General features: G+C 33.6%; 1 protein-coding gene across 1 annotated transcript; it reads right to left on the reverse strand.

Moving 5' to 3' along the window:
* Window positions 1-2,204: 2,204 nt before the first annotated feature.
* On the reverse strand, window positions 2,205-15,972 carry LOC133334761 (transcription factor collier-like; the record flags this gene model as incomplete). Its single annotated transcript, XM_061543086.1, has 2 exons — window positions 15,737-15,972; window positions 2,205-2,422 (listed from the first exon to the last, which is right to left on the reverse strand). Coding segments are annotated over exons 1-2 (454 nt in total), but the record flags the coding sequence as incomplete, so codon positions are not given.
* Between the last annotated feature and the right edge of the window lie 5,322 nt (window positions 15,973-21,294).

Consider the following 21,294-nt stretch of genomic DNA (forward strand, 5'->3'; position numbering starts at 1 on the left):
AGGGTTATACTGAGAAGTGTGGCGATTTCGATAATTTTTGGCAGAGAGATTTACTACCCCATGAGAACCCCAAATACCAAATTGGAGACAATTCGGTTGCAAAATATGCCCAAGATCCATAGAATATCGAAATTCGGGAGGAACCTTATATGGTGACTACCCTTAAAAGTAAATCAAAATTGATAATTTTTGGTATGGAGATTTGCAACCTAATAAGAACTCCAAATACTAAATTAGAGACAATTCGATTGAAAAACACACCCAAAATACTCAAAATATCGAAATTCGAGAGGTACCCTTATGTGGGGCTACCCAATTTTGCTACCCAATAACAACCCAAAATACCAAATATGAGACAATTCTTTTCAAAAATCTGTCCAAAATCGGCAAAATATCGAAATTCGGGAGGAAGCTCATATGGGGGCTAACCTTAAAGGTCGAGCAATTTTGATAATTTTTGGTATGGAGATTTGCAACCTAATAAGAACTAAAGATATTAAATATGAGACAATTCGATTGAAAGATATACCCAAAATCCCCACAATATCGAAATTTGGGAGGTACCCTTATATGGGAGCCATTCTCAAAAAAGAACCAAAATTGATAATTTTTGGTATGGAGATTTGCAACCCAATGAGAACTCAAAATATAAAATAAGAGGCAATTCGGTTGAAAAACGAACCCAAACTCCCCAAAATATCGAAATTCGGAGCAACCCTTATATGGGAGCCATTCTCAAAAATGAACCAAAATTGATAATTTTCGGTGTGGAGATTTGTAACCCAATGAGGAAAACTCAAAAATTCCAAAGTACCGACAATTTAGGTGATAAACGTGACCAAAAACCTCAAAATATCGAAATTCGGGAGGTAAACTTATATGGAGGATACCCATCAAAGTATACCAAAATTGATAATTTTTGGTAGGAAGATTTGCTACCCAATGATAATACAAAAAATCAAATTACAGCCATTTCGGTTGAAAAATGAGGCCAAACTCCCCAAAAACCCAAAATTCGGAGCTACCCTTAAAGGTGCGAGACCAATTTTAATAATTTTTTGTAGAAAGATTTGTTACACAATGAGAACTCAAAATAACAAATCACAGACAATTCGGTTGAAAAATGTGCCCAAGCTCCCTACCATATCGAAATTTGGAAGGTACTCTTAAATGGGAGCTGCCATTAAAAGAGGGCCAATATTCATAATTTTTGGTAGGAAAATTTGTCACCCACTGAGAACCCAAATTATCAAATTAGAGCAAATTCATTTGAAAGGTGTGCTCAAAATCGTCAAAATATCGAAAATTGAGGGTAGCGTTATATGGAAGCTATATCAAAACTTTAATCGATTTGAATAATTTTTGGTAGGAAGATTTACTATCCTATGAGAACCCAAAATACCAAATCACAGGAAATTCGGTTGAAAAAAGAATGCTAAAATCCTTAAAATATTGAAATTCGGAATGTACCCTCATATGGGGGGTACTCTGAAACTTGGGCTAAAATTGATAATTTTTGGTAAGGTGATCTTCTACCCAATGAGAATCAAATGCTGACAAATATTTTTCTATAGAAAAAATCACCTCAGGGGTCCTGACGAATTTTTTTCTATAGAAAAAAAAATCATCCTCAGGGGTCCTGACGAATTTTTTTCTATAGAAAAAAAGCCATCCTCAGGGGTCCTGACGAATTTTTTTCTATAGAAAAAAAGCCATCCTCAGGGGTCCTGACGAATTTTTTTCTATAGAAAAAAAGCCATCCTCAGGGGTCCTGACGAATTTTTTTCTATAGAAAAAAAGCCATCCTCAGGGGTCCTGACGAATTTTTTTCTATAGAAAAAAATCATCCTCAGGGGTCCTGACGAATTTTTTTTTTTTGGAAAAAAAGCCATCCTCAGGGGTCCTGACGAATTTTTTTCTATAGAAAAAAAGCCATCCTCAGGGGTCCTGAGGATTTTTTTCTATAGAAAAAACTATCCTCAGCGGCCTGACAAATTTTTCTCTATAGAAAAAAAATCGACTCAGGGTCCTGACGAATTTTTTTTCTATAGAAAAAAATCATCCTCAGGGGTCCTGACGAATTTTTTTCTATAGAAAAAAAGCCATCCTCAGGGGTCCTGAGGAATTTTTTTTCTATAGAAAAAAATCATCTCAGGGTCTTTTTTTATTTTTTTTATTCAAGAAAAATAGTTTTTCCTACTTACCATTCGCATACAACAACTGCAAACGATATTGTATGCCATTATTTGTTTTTGTTGTATCCGATTCGGAATCCTTTTCGATGAATCCAATAAAAGCGGTACGTTCGATTTCAATGGGTTGGCCGGCACGATCATACAAGGCAATGACAAAATGAAAGAAATTTGATTTTCTCAGATTGCTGGGTGGCTGTTTTTCGAAGTGGGCGCGGCCAATGCCAAGGCTGGAAAAAAGAGAAGAAGAAGAAGAAAAAAATTACAAAATTAGAATTATATAATTTATGTATTTAAAAAACATGTTTCCCCTCCCCCCATTTCATCTCCTAAATAATGAAGTTGTTTTTTCCCAAAAAGGGATAATTATCCTGCCCCGCTAATGTTGAAATAATTATCCTGCTGAAGTACAAGAAATTGTTACATATTTACATATAGCTGTTATGGCACATGACAAGTGTGATTACAATAAGGACTAATTTTGTCATTTATTGTCTTGTCTTGTCCTGCCATCCATCCTGTCGTCAACTTAATTTAGGTTATAGGTTATGTTTTTTCTCCTGTCTAATTTTTTTTCTCCTGCCTAATCATGGGGCTTGAAGTACAAAATAAATACATTTTATTTTGCCTAAAATACTCACAATTGAGTCTTTAGGTTTTTGTTGTTGTTGCTGTTGTTGTAGTTTTTTTGGTTGGGAGGGTTAAAATAAATAATCCTGAAATTTATTATCACAAATATCCGACAATTTAATAACTGTTTTTGGTTCGAAAGGTTATGTTTCTATTTTTTTTTTCTAGGCTAAATAAATATTATAACACCCCTCCACACCCCCTTCCCCCTTGAAGTTGGCCACTTAACCACCAAAGATTAAATCTAACAACACCGCATCGAAGTCCGGCGACTAACTAACTAAACATTGCCGACTAAGCGAACAATTAAAAAGCAAAGAAAACATTGTTCGGAAAACAGAAAAACTGCAGCATATGTAAAAATCAACCCACTCCTCCCTCTCTTCCCTTCCCCTCCCATACCCTGCTTAAATGAATGTTAAATGTCAAAAACGAAGAAATCGTAAAAAAAATCAACCTGCAAAGACCATGGCCATATGCATGGAAGTTTTTTTTGTTTTTTGGTAGTTATGTATGATGGTATCATTGTCATTGTTGTTGTTGTTGTCTTTGGCAAATAAACAAACATAAATATTACTGGCATTTTTCCGATGTCGTCATTGTTGTTGTTGTTTGCATACCAACATAGTCATACATATGTATGATGACTGCTGCTGCTGTTGTTCTAAGGTCCTTTGGCAAAGTGTGTAGAGAATGCCGTTCATTAAATGCCAATGTTCGGAAACAATAAAAAAAAATATTTTGGAGGGGGAGGGGGTTTCAAAAATTTTACAAAGGTATTGTTTGTCAGGATATTTTTTCCAACAGAAAAAAAATCGTCAGGACCCCTGAGGTAATTTTTTTCTATAGAAAAAAAATCGTCAGGACCCCTGAGGTTATTTTTTTCTATAGAAAAAAATTCGTCAGGACCCCTGATGATAGTTTTTTTCTATAGAAAAAAATTCGTCAGGACCCCTGATGATAGTTTTTTTCTATAGAAAAAAATTCGTCAGGACCCCTGATGATAGTTTTTTTCTATAGAAAAAAATTCGTCAGGACCCCTGATGATAGTTTTTTTCTATAGAAAAAAATTCGTCAGGACCCCTGATGATAGTTTTTTTCTATAGAAAAAAATTCGTCAGGACCCCTGACGTGAATTTTTTCAATAGAAAAAAATTCGTCAGGACAACTGAGGATATTTTTTCATAGAAAAAAATTCGTCAGGACCCCTGATGATATTTTTTTCTATAGAAAAAAAATTCATCAGGACCCCTGAAAAAATTCGTCAGGACCCCTGATGATATTTTTTTCTATAGAAAAAAATTCGTCAGGACCCCTGATGATATTTTTTTCTATAGAAAAAAATTCGTCAGGACCCCTGAGGTGATTTTTTTCTATAGAAAAAAATTCGTCAGGACCCCTGAGGTGATTTTTTTCTATAGAAAAAAATTCGTCAGGACCCCTGAGGTGATTTTTTTCTATAGAAAAAAATTCGTCAGGACCCCTGAGGTGATTTTTTTCTATAGAAAAAAATTCGTCAGGACCCCTGAGGTGATTTTTTTCTATAGAAAAAAATTCGTCAGGACCCCTGAGGTGATTTTTTTCTATAGAAAAAAATTCGTCAGGACCCCTGACGTGATTTTTTTCAATAGAAAAAAATTCGTCAGGACCCCTGAGGTGATTTTTTTCTATAGAAAAAAATTCGTCAGGAACCCATTTGTTGTTGTAGTTTCCTGCCTTCCTTGCTTTACTCCCGTATATCAGATTATTTTGTCAGATTTTACAAGAAAAAAAAATCCCATATTTGTCTTCCTAATGGTTTGCGGTAGTTAACAACAGCAATGACTGAAAATATTTTGCCAGCGAAGTCAAAAAATTAAAAAAAAAATCATTTTGAAATTTTGCTGACATTCAGGATTTGCGGTTTGGTTTTGGATTTTTTTGTATAACCTCCTCCACAAGGTTAAGGGAATTTGGAGATGTTTCTTTCCAACCGAATTGTCTGTAATTTGGTATTTTGGGTTCTCATTCGCTAGAAAATCGTGCTACCAAAAATTATTAAAATTGGTCAACTTTTCAGGGTAGCCACCATACAAGGGTTCCTCCGGATTTGTGGTATTTAGGGGGTTTTGAGCGCGTTTTTCAACCGAATTGTTTGTAATTTGGTATTTTGGGTTTTCATTGGGTAGCAAATCTTCCAACCAAAAATTATTAATTTTGACCCATCTTTTATGGTAGCGGCCATTTAAGGTTACCTCTGAAATATCGGTATTTTTGGGATTTCAGGCGCGTTTTTCAACCGATTTGGCTGTAATTCGGTATTTTAGGTTCGATTTGGGTAATAAATATCCATCCCAAAAATTATTAAAATTTTTTCACTTTATAGGGTAGCTCCCATATAGGGGTACCTCCGAATTTTCGATTTGTTGTGGGTTTCCGGCGCAATTTTTTAAGCAAATGGACTTCAATTTGGTAGTTTGGTTTCTTATTGGGTAGAAAATCTTGCTGCCAAAAATTATTAATTTTGGCCCATTTTTTAGGGTAGTCTTCATATAAGCCTACCTCCCGAATTTCGATATTTTGGGGACTTCGGGCGCATTTTTCAAGCAAATGGGCTGTAATTTGGTATTTTAGGTTCTCATTGGGTAGCAAATATTTCTACCAAAAATGATTAATTTTCTCCCATCCCTAATGGTAGCTCCTATATATAGGTACCTCCAAAATTTCGATATTTTGGGGATTTCCGGCGCATTTTTCGAGCAAATGAGCTGTAATTTGATATTTTGGGTTCTCATTGGGTAGCAAATCTTCTAACCAAAAATGATTAATTTTGGCCTAACTCTTATGGTGGCTCCCATATAAGGGTACCTCCAAAATTTCGATATTTTTGGAATTTCGAGCGCATTTTTCAATCGAATTGGCTGTAATTTGATATTTTGGGTTCTCATTGAGTAGAAAATCTTCCAACCTAAGATTATTAATTTTGACCCATTTTTTAGGGTAGTCCCCATATAAGGGTACCTCCGAATCTCGATATTTTGGGGATTTCGAGCGCATTTTTCAATCGAATTGGCTGTAATTTGGTATTTTAGGTTCTCATGGGGTAGAAAATCTTCCAATCAAAAATTATTTATATTGGTTGACTTTTTAGGATAGCCCCCATATAAGCGTACTTTCCGAATTTCGATATTTTGAAGATTTTTGCCACGTTTATCATCCAAATTGTCTGTAATTTGGTATTTTGAGTTCTCCTAGACTGGAAAATATACCCACCAAAAATTATAAATATTGGTCAATGTTTCAGGGTAGCTCCCATTTAACGCTACCTCCCAAATTTCGATATTCTAGGGATCTTGGGCATGTTTTTCCGGCCGTATTGGCTGTAATTTAGTATTTTATGTTTTCACTGGGTAGCAATTCGTCCTACCAAATATTATAAATATTGGTCTATGTTTCCGGGTAGCTTCCATATAAGGCTACCTCCCAAATTTCGATAATCTAGGTATGTTGGGCATGTTTTTCCACCGAATTGGCTGTAATTTGGTATTTTACATTCTTATTCGTTTTTCTTCATTATAATTATTATTTTATTTTCTCTATTACGACTTATTTATCCTACCCCCAACAACAATAATAATAATAATAGTCCTGTGTGCAAAGGACTCAACTAAGTCTTATGTTGTTGTTGTTGTTTTTTTTTTTTTGTGCCATTACAACTCTATTTAAACGTAATTATACAATGGATGACATTAAAAGGTTACCGCATTTCATTTTGTCTAATGTGTGTGTAGAGTTTTTTTCCTAAAGACCTCTACGAGACATATGTGGAGGAGGAGGTGGTTTACTGGTATTTGGATATGATACATGAAGTATGTGTGTTCGGTATATGTTCGTCTTTTTAGATTTATGTCTATGTTAAGGACAAGGAAACACCTACTTGTAGTTGGGGGTTTAATGTCTCTTAACCTTTACATGGCCTTTCGAAGGAGGACAACATTTAGAATAATAAACAGTTGATATTAGGAAGACAATATATGATAAGGGAAAGGATAAATGTAAGTTTTCTAAAAACATAAGGGAAAAAGTTGAAAAAAAAAATTCTAATACATTCTGAAGTTAAGAAAAAAATTAGCTTTCAAAAATTTTCCATAGAGTGTTACAAATTTTTTATTTTTTTTTTTCTTCTATTTATTTATTTATTTTTTTGATAAATATTTATCCTGACTTTATTGAGTCACAAGAACTATTTGTGTGAATTGCTGGTTAAGTATACATGATTACAATATATATGTAAATATATGTGTGCATAAACCCGCTTTCATTGCCCATTGTAAAATACCCTCAATGGCCTCCAATAAATTTCTACCCCCTTCAAACAAGCATAACAAAAAACATCATCGTTTCTTCCTTTCTTTCTCTCAGCTATCATAAATCACGTTCATTATATATAAATTTTGCATTCACAATTTATTTACCTATCGACCTTGTCAATTAAAAACGTTACCCTTCCATTTCCATAACAAAAAACATCCAATAAAGCCCTTCATTCGCATGGCCATAAAACAATGCACCCAAAAAAGCTTGGAGCCTCAGCCTTAACCAAAAACCAGTACAAGAGGATTGTTGCAATTTCGTTTTTCATTGTTGTTGCTGTTGTTGTTTTCGGATTTCATTCCTTGCTGCTCTTTTTGGCAATTTACATCGCATCGTATCGTAAGGCATATAAATATAAATGTGATAAACTCGGGGAGAGACTTTTGTTTATAACTTTTACAAAATATTTTGTATGGAATTTTATTCGACAAAAAAAATGAAAATGAAAAAAGTTATTGCTTCCAATAGGTAGCTATCTTTTGTTCGATAAATTACATTTATTATAGAAGTTTTTTGGTGAGGTGGTATGTAAAATAAAAAGAAAATAATATAATATTTATAAAAATATATTCGTTTACAAATTAACAACAACATGAAATTTAAATAAGAATGTTTTGATCCCAATGATTTAATTTTGTATTAAAAAAGTTCAAAAATGCATAAGAAAGCTTTTCTTGCTTACTCTTTGGCTGATCAACTGTGAAAAAAGAAGAGAAAAATAAACATTTTTAAATAATCTCACATTTTCCCCCTCTCCCTCTCCCTCTCTTTCTCTTATGATATCACCTTTAGTCTAACTGTAACATCTACAATGTAAATTCTCTTCAACATCACATTGCATATGAAGAATTACAGACAGTTAAACCGTTTCAAGTACTCTCTTTCTCTCCCTCTCTCTTCTGGTATTTCTCCTACTACTACTACTGTTTATATCTCTTTATTGGCATAGGCTTAAGAGCCCCTCTTAACTTTGAACACTTCTTTAAAAGACTTGATTCAAGGCATAACAGCTCTGATGTTCAATCATCAAGGTCCGGAAATGCCTAGGGCTATATATAGAATACCTATAAAGGAGGCGAATGGGGGATATACCAAAAAAAAATTCCCAATATTTATAATTTTTACTAGAAAGACTATCCAGCCAATGTGAAGCCAAATTATTTAATTGCAAACAATTCGTTTAAAAAAGATCCACAAAATTCCGAAATTTGGAAAATACCGCTATATGGGATCTGACCCAAAAAGTGGACTAATATTAATAATTTTTGGTGTAGGATTTTGACAACCAACGACAATAAGGAAAATATTAAAATACAGTCACTTTGGTTGGAAAACGAGTCCAAAATCCCCCAAAATTGCGAAATTTTTGAGGTACCCTTATATGGGGGCTGCCATGAAATTTCAACCACACAACCCATGAGAACTCGAAATACAAAATTCGGAGATTCGCTAACCAATGCGAACCAAAAATAACAAATTACAGCCAATTCGATTGAAAATCGCGCACAAAATCCACAAAATATCGAAATTTGATAGGTACCCTAAAATCTTGGCCAACATGGGTCATTTTTTGGTAGAAAGATTTGACATTCAATGCGAACACAAAATACCAAATTTCAGCCAATTCGGTTGAAAAGCAGGCCTCAAATTTCCCCGAAATATCGAAATTTGTGAGGTATCCTTATATGGGGGATACCAAATACCAAATTACCAAATTATAGCCAATTTAATTGAAAATCGTGCGCAAAATCCATAAAATATCGAAATTCGGCAGGTACCTGTATATAGAGGCTTCCCTGAAATTTCAACCAAAATTGATGATTATTGGTCGGAAGATTTCACACCCAATGCGAACCCAAAATACCAAATTACAGCCACTTCAACTGAAAATCTTGCACAAAATTCACAAAATATCGAAATTTGGCAGGTACTCAACCAAAATTAATATTTTTTTAAGGAAAATTCGCCACCCAATGAGAACTCGAAAATACCAAATTACAGCCAATTCGATTGAATAGCGTGCCCAAAATCGACAAAATATCGAAATTCGACAGTTACCCTTATATGGGAGCTACGCTGAAACCTCAACCAAAATTAATATTTTTTTAAAGGAAAATTCGCCACCCAATGAGAATCCGAAAATACTAAATTATATCCAATTCGATAGAAATCATGCACAAAATCGACAAAATATCGAAATTTGGCAGGTACCCTTATATGGAGGCTACCATGAAACCACAACCAAAATTAATATTTTTGTAAAGGAAAATTCGCCACCCAATGAGAACCCAAAAATACCAAATTACAGCCAATTCGATTGAAAATTGTGCGCAAAATCCATAAAATATCAAAATTCGGCAGGTACCCCTATATGGAGGCTATCCTGAAACTTAGGCCAATATTCATAATTTTTGGTGGGAAGATTTAATACCCAATGAGAACTCGAAACACCGAATTACAGCCAATTCGGTTGAAAAACAGGGCCAAAAACCTTCGAAATACCGAAAATCAAGGGTACCCGTCTTTGGAGGTTATAGGTAAACTTTGACTAATTTTGATAATTTTTGGTAGGAAGCTTTTACACTCAATACGAACCCAAAATACCAAATTCAAAGCAATTCGGTTGGAAAAAGTCCAAAAAATCCACAAAATATCGAAATTTGGGTGGTATGTCTTAATGGGGGCTAACCTGAAACTTAGGCTAATACCCATAATTTTTGGTGGGAAGATTTGCTACCCACTGCGAACCCAGAATACCACATTACAGTCAATTCTGCAAGAAAAAAAGACCCAAAAACCTTCAAAATATCGAAAATTGAGGGTACTTATATTTGGAGGTTAGCGATAAATGAAAGACTACCCAGAAACTTTTACCAATTTTTATAATTTTTAGTAGGAAGATTCACTACCCAATGCAGAACCAAAATACCAAATTACAGCCAATGCCTTTGAAAAACAAATCCAAAAACCTTCGAAATACCGAAAATTGAGGGTATTCGTATTTGGAGGTTATCGATAAATCGATCGATAAATGGCGACCGATTTTGATAATTTTTGGTAGGAAGATTTGCACTCCAATGCGAACCCAAAATATAAAATTCCGTTGAAAAACAAATCCAAAAACCTTCGAAATACCGAAAATTGAGGGTACCCGTATTTGAAGGTTATAAATAAACTTTAACCGATTTTGATAATTTTTGGTAGGAAAATTCACTACCCAATGCGAAACCAAAATACCAATTTTCAAGATTTATCACATAAAAACATATTTTTATTTATTATTTGATATTTATTTATTTTATATTTTATTTATTTATTTTTTTTTGAATTATCCCTTTAAAATTTAGACTTTTTCCAAAATTTCACCAATTCCACAATATTTCTTTAAACATATTTTTATCAACATTAAAATTTCTAGCATTCTACAAATACCTAACCCTCCACTTCATATCTTCATTGCAGTTTAACTAACAACAAAGTTGCTGAACACTCAAAACTTTCCAATTGAATGACTTAAAAATACAACAACAACAACTACAACACAAAAGTAATGGCAAGGAAGGCGTTTATGAAAAGCCAATTATTTCACTTTGCTAGGCTGGTGGACGAACAATATCATTTGGAAATGAACAAGAGAAATAAGACAACAAAAGAAAGTAACACAAAAAAAAAACTGTAGCTGTAAAAACATGAAAACAGTCCATGACAATGGATGATGACATTTACATGATAATGGTGGAGGGCTACACTCATAGGTTTTAAATAAAATATCAACAGGACAGATACAACAAAAAACAAGAACAAGAATAAACAAAAAAAACAAAATAAAGCTTGTCCTGTAATGGTCATTTAACGATTGCAGGTATTCATCATCACCATCGGTATTGTCATCTTGGCTATGTCATCTATAAAACGGAAACGGAAGCGGAACAAGGACATGCTAAAAGTTTTCATTCGTTTTGTTTTGCAAAAGATTTTTTTGCTACACTTTTTGTCAACATTTTTTCATATTTTTTTCTTTTTTTTATTATTGTTTTCTTGTTTATTATTTGTTTCCTTTGTTCTGCTATTTTTCGCTTAAATCCGTTGTTTTTGTTTTTTTTTTCAAATTCACCTTAATATTTTTTCATTTAAACTATCCGCAATTAGGCGATTCGAATTCGATGTGGTTGCTGTCCTCATGCCTGTATTATGTTGGGCGCCACTATTGTTCGTCGACGTTGACATTGTTTGCATAAAACCCGCGGTCATTTTTACGTATTGCTGTTTAATGTTATTGTTGTTTTTGTTGCGATTTTCTTTAATATTTGTTATTGTTTGTTGTAATTTTGTAGCGTTTTTTACACTAAACATCTCACTGCTTAAACATCTCTAGTTCTACTAAATTCATAATTTTTTTTGTAACAGAAGATGCTTAAAGAAGCTTTTGGAATCCACAAAAAAATACGAAACGCTAAAACATTCATTCATTCAATGAACTTGAAATCAACCCCCTTTGCTTTGGCACACACACTCACACACACAGAGAACGGTCCCTTTTTGAAGACTAACCCCCAAATAAATGTAGCTCCCCACAAAAAACGGAATGTTTATCCTCTCGACTGTGAGACAATGCCGCCAAAAGGAAAACCATTACGCACTTTATTTTGTTTGGGGGATGCTTTGAAAGAAGCTTTCTTTATTTCCTTTTTTCCCATTGAGTCTGTGGGCCATGTTTGTTTAGTGGTGGTTGCGGCAAAAAAAATAAGCAAATACAAGACACAAAGACAAAGTTAATCATGTCCAAAAAGTACCACTAGAAAAAAGTAAACAACCTTTTTCTTTGTCCATACACACACCACAATTGTTACATTTCTATTTCATTTCATTTGAGAGATATTTTGAGTTACTCTTAGAATTCTACTCAAATTAACACTCAGAGAGCCTAAGCCTACCATAAACAAAAATATCATAATTTTTCCCTTTGGTATTTTTGTTGTTGCTGTTTTTGTGACGAAAACAAAATTTCCTTAGGCAATTCGTAATACTGTTTGCTTTGCAAAACACACACACCTAACACTCTATAACTCTCACCCCCTCTCTTGTGTTCTCCTAAGGGCAAAACCGAAAACAATTGACTTTACCGATAGAAATCACCGTGGAGAAACATCATCACAACAAAGAAAAACAAAAACAACAACAACACCAACAGCTGTTTATCACAACGGCTCCCTAAATCTCTGAGAAAGTCTATGGCCCCCACGATTAGGCACATTTGCATTGGTTCGTGTGTGTGTGTGTGTGTGTTTGGCTCGTATTGTTTTCTTTTTGTGGGAGCCTCGTTTAATCATGCCAACAAAGTAATGCAAGAACAACACCAACTGTTTATCACAACAACAAGAACAACACCAACACCTGTTTATCACAACGACTCCCTAAATCTCTGAGAAAGTCTATTAGGCAAAATTTGCATTGGTTCGTGTGTGTGTGTGTGTTCGTGGCTCGTATTGTTTTCTTTTTGTGTGGGAGCCTCGTTTAATCATGTCAACAAAGTAAAACAATAACACCAACAACTGTTTATCACAACGACTGCCTAAATCTCTGAGAAAGTTTATGAGAGATGGCCGGCCGCATTACATTGGTTCGTGTGTGTGTGCCTCGCAATTGTTTTCTTTTCGTTTTTTTGGGGAAGACTCGTTTAATCATGTTTATATTAACTCCCTTGCTTGGGCTTACTTGAAGTTATTATTGTTGTTCTTTGTTATTATTTTTGTTGTAGGGGGTTAAAAGTGTCAGAGAGGAGAGTCACGTGTTTTCTTTTTTTTTTGGTTAATCACATGTAAATGTATGAATATTGATGAGTTGGTTGGTGTTGTTGTTATTGTTGTCATCTGTGAAGACATCTTTATCATCAATATAATGATGCGAAGTGTTGAGAGATGATGATCTCTTTGTTATTGAATTTAATGAGTTATAATTATGGGGAATGAAGAGTTATGTGATGTAGTGGGTGCTTGTGAGAAAAAAATCCTAGTTATTCCGTAACGTAACGTAAAACAGTGTTTTATTCGATATTACAATGGAAAAAATGATTTAAAATTGAAATAAATAAAATAAAATGAATAAATAATAAGAAAAATAAATTAAAAAATAATAAATAAAAAAAATAAATAATATATAAATATAAAAAATAAATAAATACTAATATTTAATTAAATAAACAAAAAGGCTAAAACGTAATGTAATTTCATGGAAAATATTTAAAATGAAAATAAATTAAATAAAACGAATAAATAATAAGAGAAATGAACTTGAAAAATAATTACTTAATTAAAAAATAAATATTAATATACAATAAAATAAATAATAAGTAAAATAAAAAAATGTAATAAAAATGCATAACATACAAATTAAAACAAATTTATAAAAATAATAAATAAACTAAAAAAAATTATTTAAGATAGCCACATTTTGCTATTCATTGCAAAACTTCAATCATTAAGCTTGACTCGAAAGAGTATAAAAACGCACTTTAAAACTCATTCAAATGATCATCGGCCTTACAGGCAAAATTAAACTAAATAAACGGATAAAATACTCATTGAAAGATCCAATAATTAAATAATAAAAATAAATTTTATGTATGTAAAAAAATTAAATTAAAAACTTTGAATAAATCAAAAAAATAAGACATTTTTTAAATATTTTTTTAACATTATGAAGCAGGTATTTAACATAGAAATAAAATGTTTGACTGTAGCGACCTGGCGTCGGTAAAATATTTTCTTTTTATAAAAGATATTGCAAAAAAAAAAATGGAAAATTGAGTTTTGATATGGAATTTATTATGTGGAGTTGTTCCGGAAAGGCGTCTTAAAAATTGAAAATTATTAGTGGGGGGAAAATTGAAGTATATGTGAATGTGTTTAACTGGGGCGATTATTTTCAATATTATTACATTATTTAAAAAATCTTAAAAAAACATTAAATATTAAAAAAAATCCAATTCATACTCTCCAAAAAAATCTTAAAATAAATAGCCAAAGCGTTATTAAAAAAATAAATGTTAAACTTCGTAGTTCATCAGGTCCGTTTTTTCATATTTTATTTTAAAACAGGTTATTTTTCATATTAATTTTTTTAAAAATTATTTTAGCGTGTTTGGTATTTATTAATTATTTTTAAAATTTTTTTGGAAAGTTATTTTTGATTTTTTTTTAAATATTTGATGTTTTTTAAGATTTCAGATTTTTTAAGTAATGTAATAATATTGAAATAAATTTTAAATTTTAATGTTTTTTTTTACAGATTTCAGATTTTTTAAGTGATGTAATAATATTGAAATAATTTACTAAAATATGTTTTACTTTTGCCAATTTTAAATTTTTTTAATGATTATTGGTATAAATTTTTTAAAATATTTTTTTTTGAAATTTTGAGATAATGGAAAAACATTTTTTATTATTTTTTTGTTTTATTTAAGATTTCTAAAGTAATTTGAAAATATTGAAATTAATAAAAAAATATATTTTTTTTTAATTTTTCCAACTTTGGGATAAGGAGGTATTTTTTTAAAAATATTTTGTAAATTTTATTCATTATTTCTTATATGTGAATTTTGTAAATATTAAAATAAATGAAAAAAAAATATATTCCTTCAAATTTTATTTATATCGACATAAGAAATAAAGTGATTTGAAAATATTGAAAATAATAAAAAAAAAATATTTTCTGGAAAAAAATATTTCTTTTTAAATTTTTCGAGATAAGGAGGTATTTTTAAAAATTATTATTAAATTTTATTCTTTATTTCATACACCTGAATTTTGTAAGCGATTAAAAAATATTAAAAATAAATGAAAAAATATATTCCTTCAATTTTTTCCAATTTAGGTTTTTTGAGTATTTTAAAAAAATCATTTTTGGATTTTTTTTTTCAATTATTTTACATTTTATGTAGTAATAATGTATTTTTAAAGATAAAAGTAACAATTTTATAATTAAAATATGTTAATTTACGTTTCCCCATTTTTTGAGGGTTTTCAAGAATTTTAATTTTTTTCCTATTTTTTACATTTTAAATAATATCTTTTTTTAACATTTTTTATTTTGATAAAAACCAGACAAAAAAATACAAAAATTATGAGAAATTTTATTGTGTTCCTATACTTTCCCCACTTTTGGGGATTTTTTGGAAATTTTTAAAAAGTTGCCCAAAAATTGCATAAAATGTTGGGTTTCGATCATTTTCAAAACCTTTTAAACATTTTAGTCTCTCATGTCATTTTACCCTCGAATTATTACCCTTTAAAACAATTTTTAAATATTTTCCCACATTTGGTATTTTTTTCTCATTTACAATTTGGGAAATTTAGTTAAAAAATTCAAAGCGACGAATTTTCAACAGGATTTCAAGTTTTATTCATTCATTATTGCTCATTATTATTATTGTTCATTATTGCCTTATATTTTTCCCCATTTGGAAATTTTTGGGACGATTTTTTCCTCTTCTTTTATTCTATTAGAATTTACCAATTTCAAATTTTCTTAACATTTTTCATTCCTTCAAAATTGCTACTTACTTGCTCTGATCGACGACAGGTTGCATCCAGGCCCTGGCGCCCAACGGTTCCTCCTTCAGCGAAGTCATGGGGCCACGCGGCTGATTTAAATCGGCTGCCGTTGGTGGCAGACCGAACATGAGACCGCTGGCGGTGCGTGGTGCCGCTGTGGGATATAATTTACGGCCCCATTCCAAATCCAATGTGGGCCATGGGGAAGCCGAGCTGAAACCCGGCACAGGTTCATCGGAACGCATAATGATGATGGATTAGTATTTAACACACACACAGACACAAACACTAAAAACTGCAAAATTGGTTTTCGATTTTTTTTAATTTTCAATTATTATTGTTATTGTTGGTTTTTATTGTAAAGTTTCACTTTTAGTTTATTTTTGTCGGAGCGGCACAATCCAGAAAAAAAATCGTAACAAAATTTTTATTATTTTGTATTGACACTTGGCCTTTGGAGAATTGCCGGATTTTTTGTGGGTGATAATGAGCCGTCAATGGCTGACTGACTGGCTGATGTTGTTGTTTTTTCGGATCAATGCCCCTTTGAGAATTTGGATAATTTTTTCAAATCAACTACTTTTTCACACATTCAATGTAACAATCAAACACACACATAGATATTTATATATGGGAGAATGACACACTAATACACACATACACAGTGGTTTACTGTAAAATTTTTTTTTCTACTCTGGTCACAAAACAATTGTAAGCGCGATCTACCGTCCCGAGTGGCAGTTAAACCCCAACTGAATCCGCAATGTGATGTTATGAAACGACGACAATCTTATGTTGCGATGCCGTCCTGGCTTCGTTTTGTTCGTTTGGTTTGGTTTGCTTGCTCGTTCAGTCACTAGCAGCAGCGCACTACAAACTGTGTGTGCCCATAAGTAAGAATGAATGGCAGGCAGGCTGGCTGATACACGATGAAGAGCAAGAGCGCAACGCAACGCACCACACAACCCAAAAATAGCAATGCCGAACAACAACAACAACAAGTCGTAATAGAACACAAGGAACAACACCAGTGGTGGATGGTTGGTTGGTTGGCTGAATGGCACAAAAGGCATTGCCAACGCCTCTTCATTGTGTAAGTATGATTGTGTGTGTGTTTGTCTGAATGTGCGTGTGCTAAGAGACAAGGCTAGCAAGGGTATAGCCCAGCCATGCTATTGCCATTACACCTCATGCTCATGGCACTTACACAACAAAGCAATCAAACCAAACATACACAGGACATATGGGAACGAAATGGAATTGAAATATTGGTTCCAATTGGACGTCTGCATGGCCCACAATTATCATTGGGATATATCATAATTATTTAAACTTGTTTTTTTGTCACTGGTCCCAGGTTAATATCATTGATACCCAGTCCCTTAACATGTGCCCCTAACCCCTCTCTTTACATTCCCAATAGGAAAACGAAAACTTTAAATAACAACAAAACACATTCATAAATTTGTATGCCAATTTATGTATGTGTGCGTGTGTGTGTTATGCCCCACCTATCCATCATTAAACTGGCCCCTCTCTAGTTTAAATAATCAACGACCGCAATTCACCTAAACAGCAGCAGCAACAACAACAATAAAAAAAACTACAACAACACCCAACCCATCGCAAGCACAGTGAATTAAATCCACAGAGATATGCGCTGTGGGCTCTGCAATACAGCAGCAACAACAACAACACCATCAACACAAAACCAGAGCAATAACAATAACAACAATAATGTAACACGGTGATGATTTGCCATGGTTTTTGCCTGGCGCATTAACACACACACACAACAAACACAGAAAACAAAAACAACAACGAAAGCACCACCTAAGCCACAACCACCTTCGGTAAATAACAGCAACAACACACACACGCACAGTCTCGGCTAACATAAGCAGCAACAACAACAATAACAAGTGCAAGCCCAAGCACAACCCACGCACACATCAACTGGTGGGTTAACGGCAGACCAAACGAAAACAAAACGAACAACAGAGACAGCACACTAACCAAACGGAGAGCTCTCACAGTCAAAGGCCAGAGTGAGAGAGAGGGAGAGTATAACATAACAGAAGACACCATTGATGTACAGAAACTAGAAAAGGGGTAATTTAAATTGAAAGAAATTAAAGAAAATCGTGAAAATTTTAATAAAAAATTATTAAAAATATAAAATATAATATTTAAATTATATATTTTTACAATTATTTCCCATAAAAATCCCCAATAAATAACAAACATATTTAATTAAAATCGACCATTTAAACAGCTCTCTTGCTCTCTGTGTGTGTGCGCTTACCGATTGTTTGGAGAGAGAGAGAGAGCACGTACAACTCCCTTTTGTTATTGGTGCGGCAGTGAGCATGCATGTGATTGGTTGTTTTGGGCGCACAAAAGAGAAACAGAATGGAATATGGAACACATTAAAGAAAACAAACGAGTAGTGGTGGGAGGTCGATAATAACGTGCTGTGTGGAAATGAATAACATTTCCCCTTAAACGGGAAACTGTTTTATCCATGTAAAGGAATGTTTGGCAAATGACTCCCTCTCTTTTTAATGAAAAAAACCAACAATTAAAACAACAAAATTTCTTAGGATTCCTATTGGTTGGTGGGGCGACAAGGTAAAAAAGAAGAGAAAAAACAAAAATAAATGACTATTTCATAAATATTAGAGTATAAGAATTTCTGGACTCTTGAATAAATCCAAAACAAGAGGGTGCTCTGCATAATCATGTTTGTTGTTGCTAAACAAAAACCCACATAAGGAGGGGCTTAAATATTTATTCAGTATCGCAAATTTAACGAATAGTATGTCCATTGTCTTTGTCAGATGATGTTGTTTGCGTTTTGTTGTTGTTGTTATTATTGTTTTTGTGTGGCTTCTCTGGCGCCTTCTTTAGATATTTTCTAATTAAATGTGTGCGTTCGGCAAATAACATATCAAAGACCAAAGGCATCATTTTCATTAGCAAATATGTAAAGGTTTATTTGATTTGTTTGGTTACATTCGTAATGTGGTTTATTAAAAAAGAGATAATTAAATATGACACAAAGGTTATATTCAGAAATAAATAAAACAATTAAAAAAATAACCAAAATAAAAATGAATTTGCCAAGTCCTTCGAAAGGTCGGAAGGAGTGGATTTTTACCGGAATTATTCTCTCCATTTCAAGGTTACGAGGTCGGACATACTGAAATTATCAAGTCGTGGATTTTTAAAGGATTTTTTCTAGCCTCCATGTAGCTCCTAAGGCGTGGATTTTTTAAAGAATTTTTCTAACCTCCCTGAAGCTACCAAGGCGTGGATTTTTAAAGGAATTTTTCTAACCTCCCTGAAGCTACCAAGGCGTGGATTTTTAAAGGAAATTTTCTAGCCTCCCTGAAGCTACCAAGACGTGGATTTTTAAAGGAAATTTTCTAGCCTCCCTGAAGCTACAAAGGCGTGGATTTTTAAAGGCATTTTTCTAGCCTCCCTGAAGCTACCAAGGCGTGGATATTTAAAGGCATTTTTCAAGCCTCCCTGAAGCTACCAAGGCGTGGATATTTAAAGGCATTTTTCTAGCCTCCCTGAAGCTACCAAGGCGTGGATATTTAAAGGCATTTTTCTAGCCTCCCTGAAGCTATCAAGGCGTGGATTTTTAAAGGTATTTTTCTAGCCTCCCTGAAGCTACCAAGGCGTGGATTTTTAAAGGAATTTTTCTAGCCTCTGTGAAGCCACCTAGGCGTGGAATTTTAAAGGAATTTTTCTAGCCTCTGTGAAGCCACCTAGGCGTGGAATTTTAAAGGAATTTTTCTAGCCTCTGTGAAGCCACCAAGGCGTGGATTTTTAAAGGAATTTTTCTAGCCTCTGTGAAGCCACCAAGGCGTGAATTTTTAAGGAATTTTTTTAGCCTCTGTGAAGCCACCAAGGAGTGGATTTTTAAAAGAAAATTTTCTAGCCGAACTGAAGCTACCAAGGCGTGGATTTTTAAAAGAAAATTTTCTAGCCGAACTGAAGCTACCAAGGCGTGGATTTTTAAAAGAAAATTTTCTAGCCTCCCTGTAGCTCCTAAGGTGTGGATTTTTAAAAGAATTTTTCTAGCCTCCGTGTAGCTCCTAAGGCGTGGATTTTTAAAAGAATTTTTCTAGCCTCCGTGTAGCTCCTAAGGCGTGGATTTTTAAAAGAATTTTTCTAGCCTCCGTGTAGCTCCTAAGGCGTGGATTTTTAAAAGAATTTTTCTAGCCTCCGTGTAGCTCCTAAGGCGTGGATTTTTAAAAGAATTTTTCTAGCCTCCGTGTAGCTCCTAAGGCGTGGATTTTTAAAAGAATTTTTCTAGCCTCCGTGTAGCTCCTAAGGCGTGGATTTTTAAAAGAATTTTTCTAGCCTCCGTGTAGCTCCTAAGGCGTGGATTTTTAAAAGAATTTTTCTAGCCTCCGTGTAGCTCCTAAGGCGTGGATTTTTAAAAGAATTTTTCTAGCCTCCGTGTAGCTCCTAAGGCGTGGATTTTTAAAAGAATTTTTCTAGCCTCCGTGTAGCTCCTAAGGCGTGGATTTTTAAAAGAATTTTTCTAGCCTCCGTGTAGCTCCTAAGGCGTGGATTTTTAAAAGAATTTTTCTAGCCTCCGTGTAGCTCCTAAGGCGTGGATTTTTAAAAGAATTTTTCTAGCCTCCGTGTAGCTCCTAAGGCGTGGATTTTTAAAAGAATTTTTCTAGCCTCCGTGTAGCTCCTAAGGCGTGGATTTTTAAAGGAAATTTTCTAACCTCCCTGAAGCTACCAAGGCGTGGATTTTTAAAGGAAATTTTCTAACCTCCCTGAAGCTACCAAGGCGTGGATTTTTAAAGGAAGTTTTCTAACCTCCCTGAAGCTACCAAGGCGTGGATTTTTAAAGGAAGTTTTCTAACCTCCCTGAAGCTACCAAGGCGTGGATTTTTAAAGGAAGTTTTCTAACCTCCCTGAAGCTACCAAGGCGTGGATTTTTAAAGGAAGTTTTCTAACCTCCCTGAAGCTACCAAAGCGTGGATTTTTAAAGGAATTTTTCTAGCCTCCCTGAAGCCAAAAAGGCGTGGATTTTTAAAGCAATTTTTCTAGCCTCTATGTAGCTCCCAAGGCGTGGATTTTTAAAGCAATTCTTCTAGCCTCCATGTAGCTCCTAAGGCGTGGATTTTTAAAGGAATTTTTCTAACCTCCCTGAAGCTACCAAGGCCTGGATTTTTAAAGGAATTTTTCTAACCTCCCTGAAGCTACCAAGGCGTGGATTTTTAAAGGAATTTTTCTAACCTCCCTGAAGCTACCAAGGCCTGGATTTTTAAAGGAATTTTTCTAACCTCCCTGAAGCTACCAAGGCGTGGATTTTTAAAGGAAGTTTTCTGGCCTCAGTATTCCCATCCAATTCAAGTGTATAATAAGAGCTGCCTGTTTATTTACATGTAAAATGTTTTGGGTATTTTCGCCACGATTATCAGGATGATGGGTGATGATGATGAGGTCGATGATGACGATGACCCCTTTGCCTGCTTAACCACATTTCTTTGTCTTTAATTGTAGGGGTGTGTTAATCCCATTAGGGAATTTTTAAT

This window comes from Musca vetustissima, unplaced genomic scaffold (assembly GCF_032173495.1).
Source record: "Musca vetustissima isolate MV318-11 ecotype Yass unplaced genomic scaffold, APGP_CSIRO_Mvet_v1 utg5546, whole genome shotgun sequence".
In the NCBI taxonomy this organism is placed as follows: Eukaryota; Metazoa; Arthropoda; class Insecta; order Diptera; family Muscidae; genus Musca; species Musca vetustissima.